This window comes from Eptesicus fuscus, chromosome 19 (assembly GCF_027574615.1).
Source record: "Eptesicus fuscus isolate TK198812 chromosome 19, DD_ASM_mEF_20220401, whole genome shotgun sequence".
Classification (NCBI taxonomy): Eukaryota; Metazoa; Chordata; class Mammalia; order Chiroptera; family Vespertilionidae; genus Eptesicus; species Eptesicus fuscus.
In genome coordinates, this window is record NC_072491.1 from 7,221,237 (window position 1) to 7,237,403 (window position 16,167).

At 36.8% G+C, this 16,167-nt stretch overlaps 1 protein-coding gene across 10 annotated transcripts in view; it reads left to right on the forward strand.

Annotated features, from left to right (window-relative positions):
• Window positions 1–5,739, forward strand: part of PCMTD1 (protein-L-isoaspartate (D-aspartate) O-methyltransferase domain containing 1) — a 43,736-nt gene extending 37,997 nt beyond the window's left edge. For all 10 annotated transcript variants that reach the window (XM_054708467.1, XM_054708469.1, XM_028156132.2 and 7 more), the window contains 2 exons: window positions 1,355–1,478; window positions 2,692–5,739. In XM_054708467.1, coding sequence (XP_054564442.1) covers window positions 1,355–1,478; window positions 2,692–3,056 — 489 coding nt within the window. In that variant the 3' untranslated portion in view covers window positions 3,057–5,739. The remainder of the gene's footprint in view (window positions 1–1,354; window positions 1,479–2,691) is intronic.
• The last annotated feature ends 10,428 nt before the right edge of the window (window positions 5,740–16,167 follow it).

Consider the following 16,167-nt stretch of genomic DNA (forward strand, 5'->3'; position numbering starts at 1 on the left):
CCTCCTTCATTTTTCTGACCTAGAGGTGTTCAGTTGAATGTGATGCTCTCTACTAGCTGTTCAGTTTTCAACATTTTAAAATTCCTTTAACATCTAAAGAAAGAAATCCTCTTTGGGGTTTGTTTGGACTGCTTAACTCCACTAAAGAAACAAATAAATTTTTAAATCTTCATTTAGTACTTCATAGACTCATTTGAAAATATTTTTCAGCTATTTGCCTGCCTGTGGTTTGTAATTATTAGGTATAACAAATGTATGAAATACTAATTTGTTCAGAAAATGTGTGGATCTTTCAAAAGCAAGTTACTTTAAAAATTTATAAAAATGCATTTCAAAAAGTATCTTTACTATTCATATTAACCGGAATCTGAGATGTTTAAAACACTGTGTGATTTGTATGGAAGACGATAGATTGTCTGAGATGACTGGGACCTGGCATGATGTTCTGGAGTTTATATGTCTTGGGAGTCCCTTAACATCACAACATATTATTTGCATCTCAGTGGAGTTCACCATTATTATGCACTGTGCAAATTGTCTGTTGGTTATTAAAAAGACATAATACAAAAATATTAATTGAAAAACGTTTTGGAAAAATGTTACTTGAATGTTTCTAGAGTTGAGACCCCCAGATGAACAATCTTTTTCTGTTTTCCTTTACAGTTACAAATTCGGACATTTAAAATATGGCTTCCCATTGGTGTTTTGTTAAATATTTATTATATACTATTATACTGATGTAAAACGTAATAATGATTTTTATCATATAAATTGAAGATGCTAGCTTGATCAAGCTATGTCCTGGGCTAATCTTTTTTCCCCCCAAGGACTGATGATGGGTGTTTACTGAGTAGGTATAACTTCTAAACCCTTTATGAATAATTACATTTATTAGTGAAATATCAAATTGGGATTAGAATTAGAATATATATTTTATTACCATTATGGAAAATCATGAAGTTGACTCATTGGTATAGTAGTCAAAGCATGTTTTTTAAAATATAATGCTTTATTTAGCTAAATGTATGTGAGACATATTTTGAGAACCAATGGCAGGTACGGATTGGAATTATACCGCTAGAAGCCATCAGACCCCAGATGTAACATACCGTGACACTTGGCCATATTGGGATATTCCATTTGCGTTGAAATGCCTGTCTTCAACAGACAACATTTATGATTCCTTCTTTATTCTTTTATAGTAAATATTTAAGTAAAAGTAATTTGGTTGCATTCACATATAGGTGATTATATAGCAATGATTGACAATTATTTTGTTAAAACAAAATTGTGACTGTAAGGAACTCACATTTCCAGAATTAAGCTATTCTATTTCTTTTCCCCCTCTAAATAGTTAACACAAATTATGCGAACTGGACAAAATACTTGGGAAAGTAAAAATATTCTTGCTGTTTCATTTGCTCCACTTGTGCAGCCAAGTAAGAATGATAATGGCAAACCCGATTCTGTGGGACTCCGTAAGTAACTGGTCCTTTGCAACTGAACTGTGACTTCAACTCCGAGGCTTGGGATTTAATGGACTCTCTCATTATGAAGAATTAAGTAGATATGCAGTAATATATTCATTGGATTTATTCACTTTTCTGTTTAATAAAGCCCTATCTTGCACCAGACACTATTAGCCGCCTTCGTGGAAACATGAAAAGAAAGGGCAAGTGAAACAAAAATGAATTTATTAATTATAGTTTTGAGATTATTATAATTTATTAACTTGGTGGCGTTTTCCATACAGAGGGACAGCAAACACAAAAGCCTTTATTTAGGCTGAAAAGAGGTTGGTCATTCCAAGACCAGAGATAAGTTTTAGCGTAGTTGAAGCTCACTGGCTCTGCTGTAGAGCAGTGGTTCTCAACCTTTCTAATGCCGTGACCCTTTAATACAGTTGTGGTGACCCCCAACCATAAAATTATTTTCGTTGCTACTTCATAACTGTAATTTTGCTACTGTTATGAATCGTAAAGTAAATATCTGCGTATAGTTTGACTCAAATCCTTTTTCTAAGAAGAATATATGTTAATGGGTATATTTAAAAAAATAGTTGATAATGCTTTCAGAATTATAAAACGTTGAAAATTTTTTAGTAATGGACACTATTATAACCCTCCGCATCTCTCTTTTTATCTGACAGTTTTTCTAGTTTAGTTTCCTTTCGAAGAGCTTTGGTTATAAATGTGGTTTTATAGTAACATTGGATTTATTAGGAATAGCATGGATGGTGATATGCTTTAAATGAGTGATTTTTGTTCTCCCTCAGTTTTAAAGATGTCAACACAAATAGATCTAGGTAGTTAATAAGACTGTCATTGGTTGGATTGATTGACATTTGTAATTGTGAATGTAAAGTAGGAATTTGATGGAAGAGGATAAAATGGGGAAGAGCCTAAATTTAAAAAATATTCATCATACCTCTGATCAGGGATTGAACCCGCAATCTTTTGATGTATATGTATGGAATGACCCTCCATCCAACTGAGCCACCTGGCCAGGGCTGTTCTCAGTTCTTAGAATGGTGCTTGGCAGTTGGTAAACATCTGGAAATCTATGTTAGTTGGAAGTCAGAGATTTTATACTTACTGTTTTCTAACATTCACCAAGAAATACATTTTTTTTCCTGTGAAGAAATGATAGTATATAATGCTCTTTTGTTGTGTGTGCTGTTTTTTTTTATAGCCCCCTGTGCTGTCAGGAATCTGCAGGACTTGGCTCGTATTTATATTCGACGCACACTTAGAAATTTCATAAACGACGAGATGCAGGCCAAGGGGATTCCTCAGAGGGCTCCACCCAAAAGGAAAAGAAAGAGAGTTAAGCAGAGAATTAACACTTACGTGTTCGTGGGTAATCAGCTTATTCCTCAGCCTCTAGACAGCGAAGAGGATGAAAAAATGGAAGAAGATAAAGAAGAGGAAGAGAAAGATGACAGTGATGCCATGAAGCCAGAGGAGCCACCTCAGAATCTACTGAGAGAGAAAATCATGAAGCTCCCCCTCCCCGAATCTTTAAAAGCTTACTTGACATATTTCAGAGAAAAATAACTTAAACCACGAAGAAAGAATGCCTACTGATAATTCCTTTAGTCTTGAAAATGTAGCATTTGTTAGAAGTTAAAGGAGAGAGAAATCTCTTCTATCAGCAAATTGTAGTGGGGGTGGGGGGAGTATAACGTTTCTGTCTTACTAATGATGCATTCAGTGATTAAAAAGAATCCCTTTTATAAAATATATTTTTCTTTAAATCTTGGAAAAATTGCTGTTTTAATTCAGTGACTTCAAGAGTGGAATTCAGCAATAGTCAAGACTTTGTGTACTGTAAATCTTTTTCTGATTCCCACAGATTTGTTTGTAGTCGTGAGGGGTGGACTTCATTTTATATAAGGTTAAATAATTATTAAGCAAATACAACCTTATTTGAATTGCAGTTTGCCTTTCCTCTAGGAAAACTCAAATGCTTTGTAGACCCACTTACCTTCCTGTTTTTTGCAATCCCTATTGCTGAGTTACTGTAGATGCATTCCGGGCAATATATGAGTGCAATAACAATACAGACATTGAGTAATTTAGCTTTAAAAAAGCTTCATGGAATTCAACAGCACTGCTACTTTTGCTTTTGAATCTATTGCCAAAAGACACGGGAAAATACCTGCTTCTCTCATAGAGATTTTAAGAGCATACATCAAGTGAACATTAAAGTAAAACGTATATGCTTAATACTCATAATTTGTATGGACCCTTTACATTTTCAGTATTTAAAAATGATGAGGTTATATTACTCTGGAGTTTTAGAAGATAGTATATTTAGGATTGTTTTTTCTATAGTCCACTGTGTAAAGTATTTGGTTTTAAAAAATCCATTGTTCTGTATGACTGTTGATAGCACAGAGAGTGAATGAAAAGCATGAGTGGTGGCCACTTCTGGATCCTGCTCGGTGGCAGGGCCTGAGCAGAGTTGGTTATAGCAGGTGCACTTTAGCAAATGGAACTTCTAGTTCATCTGAGTACTTCTCTTTGGCTGAGCTAGTCTGCGTTTGCTTTGAAATTCATTTTCGTAGTATAAGAAATATTCACAGAAATTGTATATAGATGCCTTTTGCTTTGAAAATTTAGTTCCAAGTCATAGTGTAATCTTTGGGACCCACATTGTGCTCATTTAATTTCTTCCCATGCCTGTTATTTCTCTTGGTAAAATTAGAATGATTTTCATTTTTTTGCTGAATGTCACATAAACTATCATTTAACAGTTATAGCTTTTCAGTGATAACACAAGTACTAAATGCCATTTTTTAGTGTCTTTTCATCATATAGGGCCTGAAATCAGTCATCCTCATTAAGGTATACAATATAGCCTATTTAGTCATTAGTGTCACAAGGATTACGTATTATTTAAAAGGGAAATCTGAGAGTATCACTTATTACCACCAGCATCACTGTTAAAATAGTTGATCAAATATGCTGAAGGAAACCCAGTCAGTGTACAGTGGAAGGATTATCACCTCTGCAAATACTCAGTTAGTAATACATAGATGCTTTAAAAAAATCTCAGTTCTGGAAATTCCACATGTCTAAAACCAAGTGTTTGAAATATTCTAAGCATAAACGATCCTAAATAAATGAGAACATTTTAGTTATATAATTTCATGGAAGGTGATTGTTTTATACCAGTGACAGAGGCTAGGGGGTTGGGTGGGGTATCTCCACGAGTTTTCTCAGATGATTACTAAACCGTTACTTTTAAATGCCTCATGCCATTTATGTCAAGGAAATTGTTTTATACAATTGTCATCTATTTAATTTTGAATTAAATATTAGTTTTAGAAGTTTAATCTTGAGTTCCTGGTATGTATTTTTACCCAGCACCCCTCCACACACATTTGTTGTTTTCAGAGCTGACCCAGATATGCAGACGTGATGATTTTCTTAAATGATGGTTTCGCTGGCAGGAGAGAGTTTTTATCTAGGCTGACTTTGAAGATTGGCTTTTTCATCACATTTTTTAGTCTGTTGACCTTGGCAAAGTGTACACCAGATTTTCATGATTGCATATTTTTGTCATTGAAATGTATCCTTTCTGTTTTTAAATGCATTCATTTTACAGTTGTGACTTTATTATTGACTTTAAAGAAAGAAATAGAAATAAAAACTGATAATGCAACTGAAAGCCCTTTTATGTATTAATGGGAATATATTAGAGTGATAAACAATATGTTGCGTTTGTGTTTATTTTTCAATGCATTCATGTTTACTTGAATATAGGTGATTATGCTTTATAAGTGGAGAAGTAGCAAGTAAAAGATGAAGTAAAGTTAATTGAAAATGATGAGTATATCATGTGATTTTTTATAGCCAGATGAGAAAATAGAAATAATCTAACCCAGTAAATTATTTTGCAAGAGAGAGTAGGGGAGGTAGCATGATTTTCCTAAATCAGACAGCTAGTTGGAGATGGCTCAAAATAGCATCCAGCATCTGATAAATCCCAAGGAATTTGTCAATGGCACCATAACTACTAAGAAAATAATTTAAATCTATACTGCTTATTGGTCTATATATTTGGTTCTAGTATTAATAAAGGAAAATGGCACATGTAGTGGTTAAAATAAAATATTAAAATGTGTGTTGGTTTCTAGCTGTCTGTGGGCATAAAAGTGAAGCAAAACCTGTTAAATTGTGGGAAGACTTGGGAAATTATTTTAAATAAACAATTGCATATAATGAAACCATTTTTCAGTGGCCTGGCGTTTTTTCTTTAATTTAGGAAAACTCAATACTCCTATGGGTATATGCTGCCTTACAGTTACCGTGGTCTGTATTGGACATCTAATATTCCTTTGGCTGTTGCCACCTCTGAAAAGTGTAGGGTTCTTGAAAAATTATTTTTGTAAAATATTTAGTAGCTGTGAAGGGTGTTTATAAAATATGTATTAAGTACAAGGAATAATTCAGTGTGCATGTAAATACAGCAAGTCCTCACTTAATGTTATTGATAGGTTCTTGGAAACTGATCTCAAGTTAAACAGTGTACAACGGAACCAATTTTATCATAGGCTAATTGATAGAAATTAAGTTTCTATCTTCTGTTTTTGGTCACAAAAACATCACCAAACTTCTATATAGACCTCAAATCACATCTATAGTTAAACATTGAGATAAATGTGAGTTACACATCCATTTAAGAAAGATGAATACAAATAAGATCACTATTTTTCAACCCATTTATTCCTGTTCCAGGCTGTGGGTGGCCAGGAGCCTCTCCTGGCAGCTTGGTGCGTGCACACATACAGGGACATTTAGACATGCCATTCACCTCATGTGCACATCTTTGGGATGTGGGAGGAAACCAGAGTGCCCAGAGAAAACCCACCCGGACAGGGAGGGTGGGAAACGCCACACACAGTGGCCTCACCAGGAATCTATTTTTCCTCATCAACGTAACCAAACGATGTTGAAGGAAAATACGTTATTCAAGGACGCCCTATGTGTGTGTTCCTACTGTTAGGTTGGCCTGCTTGATTTACCATTATATGTGTGCTCCTTCACAATCTCATCTTAATCCCTCCCTTCTCATGGGTAACCCTTTGTGTTTATCATGAACTTGCTTTTGCTATAGTCCTTTTATCACATGTGCCTGTATCGGTAAACTTCATATAAATGGAATCATACTTTATGTATTCTTTTGCAATGCAATCTTCTCACATTTATCCTGAGATTCGACTAGGATGTATCTAGTTAGGTTACTTACATTCACATCTCACATTTTAATTATTCTGTTGATGGACATGTATTGTTCCCTCAAATAATTCAGTTGTGAACATTCTTCAGCGTGTTTGTGGCTGTATGTGAGCAGGAGTCTTAGTGTGTATATAAAGGCGATACTGGGTCATGGAACATGTTTATATTCACCTTGAGTAGATGGTGCAAATGTGTTTCCCAGTGTAACAATGTATGTTCCTTCTAGCAACATTCAAATGTTCCATTTTTCCATCTCCTCACGTTTGGTACTGATTTTTGCCTCTTTGGTAGGGGCTATGTGACCTATTGAGGTGTGTGTGTGTGTGTGTGTGTGTGTGTGTGTTTAATCTCTTCAAGTGTTTCTTGATTTTGGGTTTTCTTTCTGTAAAATTTCGCATAGTAATTGTAGGAGTGGGAGTGAAAAGGAAGAAATTGGCTTTTTTGGTTTATTGCTATACTTAGACAATAAAAGACACATGAACAATGTCCAGAGTACTTAAGAGTTTGATTTATTTAAAAATAAATCATTCTTGTTCATGGTTAACTTTTTTTCTTCTGATCATGTCTTAATCAAAAGCCCCACATGTTTAAGTTTGAACATTTTGCCAAAAGAGGGCAGTATTCACCTACAGTAGAATGTAAAGGGACAAGAAAATGACTGGAGAGAAGGCCAATGAATTTATTTTTTCCCATAAGGTTGATAAAATTTGATAAACTAGCTCTCCACTCATTAGATTTATCTCCCAGTCCAGTCATCTGGGATTGTCGCCTAAACTGGACCATCCATGTTTCAATTTGTTTTTCTATTACTTTTACATTTTTTGAAGTGCCAGTTTAGCGTGAAATTTGTTTGAAAATTTCAGTCTTTAAAGATAAAGCCAAAAACCCTTCTTAGATAGCTGCTTATAGAGTGACCAAAAAATACGCGTTTAGCTGCGAGGCAGATGTGCTGAAGAAGCCTGCTCTTTTCACCAGTGTGTCCCCAAAGCGGGGCCGCTCACCTCGGTGCCACAGGGCCTGTTCAAACTGCTCACGGAAAACAGAGTCCGGCCACCGGTGCTGGGTCCAGAGGTTGCTCAGCCTGGTTCTGAAAGGGGCAGAAATAGGAGGTTGGGGAACCAGCTAGTATTGTAAAAAAATATTAATCATGCTCTATTAACCGTGATTGTTTTATTCTGATTAAAGAAGGCACATTCTAACTTGGCTGGCGGCCGCACTCAGGACCTGGGAGCTCCCCGAGGTCAGCGCTTCCTCCCCATTTGGAGCTGCCTGTTACTAGGAAAGCACTAATTGAAGTTCAGAGTGTGGTTCCAATTAATTATGTGCTGGCAAACTGCAGTTATTCTGTTCATTGTTGGGCTTTGTCCTGCATGGGTGATGTTCTCAGACTCAAGCCCATGAAACACTTGGTTTTCCAAAGCGGACCCTCCGAGTTCTCCAGTGGAATACCGGTGCATAGAAGCCTTTCTGAACAACAAGTAACAACTAACCCACACCCAGGAGGCATGGTGGGAAGTAGAATAAATCAAAATTTAGGAATCAAACGGGTCTGGGTTCAAGTCCTACTTCCTTGTCTTATGTATGGGAGAATATACCTGTATCATTGAACTGACATAGTTAGATCCAATCAGATAATATGTGTGAAGTGAACATTTGTAGTATCATAATTTTCCACCTTTACACCACAAGAGAAAGGAAAACGCTGAAGGGATATGCCGATTCGTACGAGTCACTGCTCCAAGATGAAGTTTTTGCCAAGCATGTCTTACTCTCTCTTTGAGGTCCATTCGTGGGCAGAGAACAATAGCCTTAGACTCCTGGAGTTCTGAGATAGGATGAGAAGATCAACACTGTATATTTGGGGTCATAATTATGAAGTGAGGATTTAGCTTATTCTTCATGAGAAGTTGAAATGGGTGGGTTGGTAGTTGCATAAAAAGTGACATATATATGGTCCATCAGCTTCCTGGTAATTTAAGCATTTTGTTAATTTTTTAATTTTTATGCTTGAAAATATCAAAGAAAGTCTCACTCTAAAAACTAGCAGGACAGTTTCTGGGACATTTGGCCATTGCTTTGCATTGTCAGTGCACAGCCCTAGAGGGGCCTTTATGCTAGGTAGCACCCCTTCTTGGCACGTAGCATCAAAGCCTTTAGTTAGAGATGGATAGTTTGTCCAATCAAGTGCCATGGACTTAAATAAAATACTAGGTAAGGTCCTATCTGCACTCAGATTTTGCTTTTTAGGTGTTTCAAAGAAAAAATTAGCACTCCTTAGACACTCTTTTAAGGAGGTCATGAACAGATTGGAAGGACATTGTCAATGTAATTGTGGAGAATGCCAGTCTGTGAGCCTGATGGCCTTGCAGATAAAATGTGTGCTGTCTGGGGTGAGTTCTCAACTTCTTGGTGTATCAGTTTCCTATCTGTAAAATTGGATGCTGATAGTGTTCACCCTCCAGGGTTATTCTGGGATTAAATGAGTTAATGCATGTTAAGAGCCTAGAAAGTGTCTATGAAAGTGTTCACTATTATTAATTACTAGAGGCCTGTTGCACGAAGATTTGTGCAATAGGCCTTCCTTCCCCTGGCTGCCGGCATCGGTTTTCCTCCAGCACCCGGGACCCAGGCCTTCGCTCCGGCCACAGTGAAGAAGCCAAGCCTCTTCAGTCTTCAGTCATCTTCAGTCTTCAGTCTTCGCTCGGCACCTGCATATGCAAATTAACCTGCCATCTTTGTTGGGTTAATTTGCATACTCACTCCTGGTTGGCTGGTGGGCATCATGGAGATATGGTCATTTTGCATCTTTCTCTTTTATTAGTGTAGATTATGTTTATAACTAAGGACAGGAGCTATAAACTCAAATACCTACAGGAAACTGGCTGGTAAGTAATTTGAGGAAACTAGGGTGGATGGAAGACATATTACTGTGTAAATGGGATGATGGAAAACTGACGAGGGGCTTGGCAGCTGAGGGACCAGGAGGAGGGGGAGGTGTGGCAGTCTGATGGGCCAGCCAGCTCCTCAGCTGATTGTCCTGTGGAAATTTGGGCTTGTTAATAACGTGCCAAAATTTTCAATAAACGATGGATATAAAAAATAACATTTTCTACCTTTTAAATACTAGTAGCTTATTAAATTTTTAAAAGTGAAAGGCCCAGGACTTTTGGTTTGTGACCTCTATTAGAGACATGGTATAAAAGCTGAGAAATATATATAAAGTCTATAAAAATTGGTCCCCTACTTCTTATGGACCAAAAATTCTTGAATAGGATTACATTTTCAGGTAAGCAATATCACGAAGGACCACAACTAAACACGTTAAGATAAGACAAATGGAATGTGGCTAAATTTCAGGAGAATCAGAGATTTTGTTAAACCATACTTAAAAATATATGTATTGTCACTATAACAGTGAAAACAATGTCAGTAACATATTTAACACTACAAATGGCCAAAGTGATTAGTAAATATTAATGAGTAATATTGTTATAATTTTCCTTGTTTTAAATTCAAAAGTATGTAGAGTGTGAAGTTTTAAATATTTGATTTAAAGGCACTTCCCTTATGTACAAACCTTGCTTTGCCCTCTAAATAATACAAAACTAGAGCAAAAAGCCGGTGGCAGGAAATGGGAAAACGATTTAACCTCAGTCCTGGAAAAAAATGGGTCCAGCCGATAAAAATTTCATCGTGTTCAAGAAGAAAATAGGATTCTTTTAGCTCTCTCCAATTTCTATTGCAGCTAGATTTCCTTTTTCCTTTAACCCCCAGGGGTTACTTTTACCTTGAAACAGAATTTTTCATAACTTTTTTATAACTGGCAACTTGTTGGCTTTGACTGATCGCTGACCAGTAGTGAAAAGGCTTGAACTCCATAAACGTCTCCCCCATTTGGCCTGATTGAAGCGAAGCCCGCGGGGGCCCAGCTGAACTACACACACACTCACACCTTCTTCAGTTGTTGATCTGTCAAGGAGAGAAAAGGGACTGAAATGCATTTCCTATTGACACCTGCTTCATGAGCCAGGGGGGACTATTTCAGCGATGTCCCCAGCCTTGGGGGCCTACCACCGCCCAGCCTCTCCGGCCTCAGGATGCAGCCAGTGTGTTTCTATGAGAGGAGCTGGGAGAGGCTGTTCGGAAGGCCAGCTGAGTGTGCATGAAGCCCAAGCGCAGAGTGGGTGAGAGGGCAGGGAGGAGAGGCCCATCTAGGGGTGCGGAGAGGTAAAAGCCTCTGGTGGTTGACACCCTTTGTCCAGGGTGTGATATTTGGGAGTCATCCTTCAATCAAACCGACTTCCAGGAAAATTAGATTAGGAGATAATGAATGCCAACGGGGACATGTTCATGTGGGGTTCCCCTGGGGACGCAGTTGAAGATGTCCCGCAGGCAGCTATAGGGACCAGGCACTCCGGATCTGGGATGCTCGGCGCTCCTGGGGAGTGTGTACCAGGAGGGTGCAGGGCGAAAGGAGGAGGATCAGAACAGCATCGCCAGGAACACACGACTGAAAGGGAGGAAAGGAGCCCACAGATGACAGGAAGGAAGAAAATGGTCTGAGGAGGCCAAGCCAGGGCGAGGCGCGGGATGTTTCCCGGAGGGAGGTGTGGGAGAGCCCAGCCTGGACAATGGAAGGCAGCCTGGCAATCAGGAGGGTGGATGGCTTAGCCAGAGCAGCTCCAGCAGCGAGAGGGGGACAGAAGGCAGATTGTAAGTGTGAAGGAGGAAGAGGCTTGCTTTTCCAGATTTCAGAACTTGGTTGTGTCATGGCCTGTCGCAAGGACAGGGATTCGAATTGGTATTCCTCTTGAAAGAACATAGACTTTATGGGGAGAGCTTATCCCACAAAAGGGAGGGGATAATCTCAAAAGATATCATATTGTTCATTTCAGTTTTGAAAATGGAAAGCTATGGGTACAGAAAACAGATGAATAGCGGAAGGAATTTGAGATTAGAAGACTGTCTACAAGTGGCGCCAATAACTTACTGGTGAACCTGAACTGACCATATTTTGATCTTGGTGGTACACAATCATATCGACTTGTCAAAACTATGCTGAAGAGATTGACTTTTAATATCTAAAACTTAACTTAAAAATTAAGATAGATTAATAAGATAAAATTAACTTATCTTTAAAATTAATAAAAGAATATGTTGAGATCATGATCCATTTAAAATATACACATAATTCCACTCTTTGTTAATATAGTTGACTTGAACAATACAGGTTTGAATCACACAGGTGCATTTCATATACAGATTTATTTTCCCAATAACTATATAGTCGGCCTTCTTATCCTCAGCTTCTGCATCCTCACATTCAACCAATCGCAGATCAAAAATACTATTACTGATCTGAGCTTTGGCATCTGTGGATGCTGAGAGCTGACTCTATGCATTTTTTCCCCACACTATCCTATATAATAAAAGCCTAATATGCTAAGTGTCTGACTGTTCGTTCCACCAGTCGACCAGTCAATATGACATGCACTGACCACCAGGGGGCAGATGCTCCAACCAATAGATTAGCTTGCTGCTGGGGTCCAGCTGATCAGGACTGAGTGAGAAGGGCCATACACACCATGGAGCCCTCCCACGGTCCCTCTCACCCTGATCATGCACCGGTGGGGTCCCTCGGCCTGGCCTGTGCCCTCTCACAATCTCAGACCCCCTGGGGGATGTCAGAGAGCTGGTTTCAGCCCAATTTCCGAGGGACCCCACCTGTGACGAATCCATGCACTGGGCCTCTAGTTTTATATAAAGGACTTGAGCATCAGCGAGTTTTGGTATCCACAGGGATCCTGAAACTAACCCTCCCCACAGATACCAAGGAATGGCTGTAATTATGATTTTGGGAAGTCAAAATTTATATGGAAATTTTCAACATGAGTCAATATCCCCGACCCTCACATTAGTCAAGGGCTAATTGTATGTAGTTAACTTTTTAAAAATCCATATTTTGCAATTCTTATCCATATATACCCCCCTCCCAAGCATAGTTATCTATTTATTTTATATTGTATTTTTGTGGGAATATATTTTCACAAGCATTTAAATCCATGTGCTTGTATACAAACTAATTTTTTACCTCTACATAAACATAGACATATGTATAGCATGACATTTACCTAAAATGAATAGTGCATAATTTTGTGGTTAGAAGATTTAATATAATATCTATAATTTTTTTGTTTTGTCTTGTATTCTTAAGTGCTTAAATTACCTATGATGAGCATATACTGGTACTCTTCAAAATTTTTTCAATAGAACACATAAAAAATGAGAGATGTTCATTTGCTTACTGAAATAATATAGATATCACACTTGTTTTCAAATGATTTATGTGATCAATATTTGATAGAGCTGTAATTAAAGACAGCTGTGGCCTTGTATGAGATGAAGTGATGAGCGGCTTCTCAGTTACCAATGACCAGATCATGACGCCCTGTCAGGCCAGTCTTCTCAACAGAGACCCAGCTTATAACGGACCATGGTGAGGATATCAACGTTGTCATGCTTTCCAAAGTTGTAACTCTGGTTGTTTTAGTAATTGGTCAAATAACAACTTTCTTCAATCTCTAGACTAGAGATCAGATAGTTTATCTTCATAAATATTGGTGAGCCAGAACGGGTCATGTCCCAAGAGGTCAGCCCCCAAGGCAGACAGCTCACATCTGCTCCTGTTCCTTACAGCTCTGTCTCTCAGGACCCTGCTCTTCACATATGTAAATCATGCAAGTCTAGCCCAAGAAGTGAAAAGATACATGTAGTAAATAGTATTTGTTTTTATTTTTTCGTATGCTCCAATAAAAAAGATACAGTTTTATTAGTATTACATTAATAAACTTAAAGAACAAGGTGACCAGTTATTGCCACAGATATTAATTTGTATTTACAAACATCCACCAAAACAATAAAAAATGAAATAAATATATTTACATTTCATATTTCTGGTATTTCCTTTTATTTTCATATGTATAAAATATATAACATTTACAACATTTTATTTATCTTCCAAAGTAACTTCCAATGTGCAAAAAAGTGAGTTATAATTTTAAAGTATGAAGGAATAAGAATAAATCATAAATCACAGTTTTAGAGTGACAAAGTGATTCTTTAAGGAGAGCTCATGAGTACAGAAGTGGTAAGAGTGGCAAACTATTTGTTTTTAATATCAGAACATCTACACTTACCTTAAAAAAAAAGTAAAGCACAAGATTGTCATTGTGCTTATAAAGTTCTCCACACTGCTGATGTCTAGCAGTAATTCTAAATTCTGAAATCAGTACTTTTCACAATAACAAATCAAGCTCTTCTCAAATCCAGCATTCAGAGTAGACAAAGTGTATGAGCAAGCCTTGTCACCAATGAGGAAAATGTCGATGTACAAATTAATGCTTTCTCTGCTTACATGGTTATTATGGACTTGACATTTATTTTCAAGTAATTACTTTTCTACTTGCTAGATGACAGTTCTGTGAGCAAAGGCTTTCAAACTATAAGTTGGTGTAAGCCTGGAAAATGGGCAATAAATTACTAGTTGATTATTCTCCCTTAAAAATAGTGTTGGATGATGTATGTTAGGCTACACATTATACTTACATTATCTATGAAAGTAGTTTTAAATAAATATTTGTTCCAATATAACAAATATAAAATGCCCCTGCTTTCATTTACTTCAGCTTAAACTAATAGTTATTTTTTTTATCAGGCAAAGTACATTATTATAGTAGTTAGCAAAATTGGAAATACTTGAATTCCCTTTACTGACCTTAGTATCTGTAATACAATATTCTCTTTGAGCTTGCACTATGTACAACTATAATGAACCCTTTAAAAGTGCGTATATATACACACACATGTATACATATAAACATATGTGTATATATGCATCATGTACACACACACACATATACCAAGGCACTGGAGGGGTTAACACAAAATTAAACATTCTGCTGTCAAAATGTTCTCTAGTTTTAACGTGAATACTTCCAATGCTTCTAAAACTAAATTACATGAGAAGTCGAGATTTATCTTAGTATTTTTTCATATCTAAGCTCTCTCATTCAATAATCCAAGTTATAACAAATGGTAGTGGCTAATATGTGCATTGGAAAAGAAAATGTTACATACTACTCGCTAACAAATGAAAAGTAGAATAATATTTTTAATAGGCGGCTCCCCCAATTATGTAATGTAGTAATTTAGGCCTTTTTATCAATAGTATCAAAAATAAATGCAGTATTATCATAAATTTTAATTCAAGTTACCATTTACAATGCAAATGTAAAGATATTAAGTATATGTATTTGAAATATTCTTCATATAATCTGTGGTTACCATTTCATTATATATACATATGTATATACATATATATATGTGTGTTTGTATCTTTGTGTGTGTTTGTGGCATGAGGAGATATCTACCCATCCATATCTCACTGTGTACCTTTTCCTTCATCATACACATAAGCACAGGCTAGAATAATTTTCTGGTGTAACAAAAGAAGGTATTTCAATAAATTGCCTTTTGTATGTTTCAAATGGAGCTTTTACAAATCTAACATTCATTTTTCAATAATTTCATTACCCTAACGTAAAGTTTTACACGTTTCTCTTTTAGCTACCTTGCCCATTTCGTATGTCCATTAGACTAGATTATCACACTGATGGCACACAGATGTTAACAGGGTAACATCCAGTTAGTAGCAACAATTCTGTAATGAACTGGCTGCTCTCTGCTGCTTCACCTCCCTCTAAGGTAGATGCCTTCCTGTTCTCCATAAGTTCAATGGCACCCCAATAAAGCCTGTCTTTGGTGGGCTTCTTATTTTGAATGACTGTTGGGTCTGATCGATAAATAATGAGTAGTATTTCCACAGCATTACCCTCATTATGGATATATATTTAGCTTTGTGGTCAAAATAAATTATATTAATTATTGTTGAATTTTCCACAGTTCTCTTAATTATGTGTCGTAGGCCCAGCTTAACACTTGCCCATGTATAATTATGAATCTTACCGTTTAAAAAAATGTTTAATGTGATCAGCATTGATCATATGAAAAGTAAATTGAAAAACCTATGATGATAGAAATAGTTGGATATTAAATTTTTAATTATAATGGTAGTGCCTTTTTACAAACTATTTTCCCCTCTTGAGTGGTATTTTTCTCTTATTTAAGAAATAAATCAAACACCCTTATTAGATCCTTGGTCATTTTCATGTAGAAATAATCTGATTTTGATTTAGTTGGGGATATTGGTGTGAATTTTAAAAAGCGTATTTTCCTTTTTTAATGGTCAGCTGGTTGTTTAAAGGCAGATCTCGGTATAGCTGTAGTGAAGGGTAGAAAATGTTTTCCACATGATGCAAATAGTTATGTAAGATCTGGAATCTGAGTCACGTGTTACCCCTCC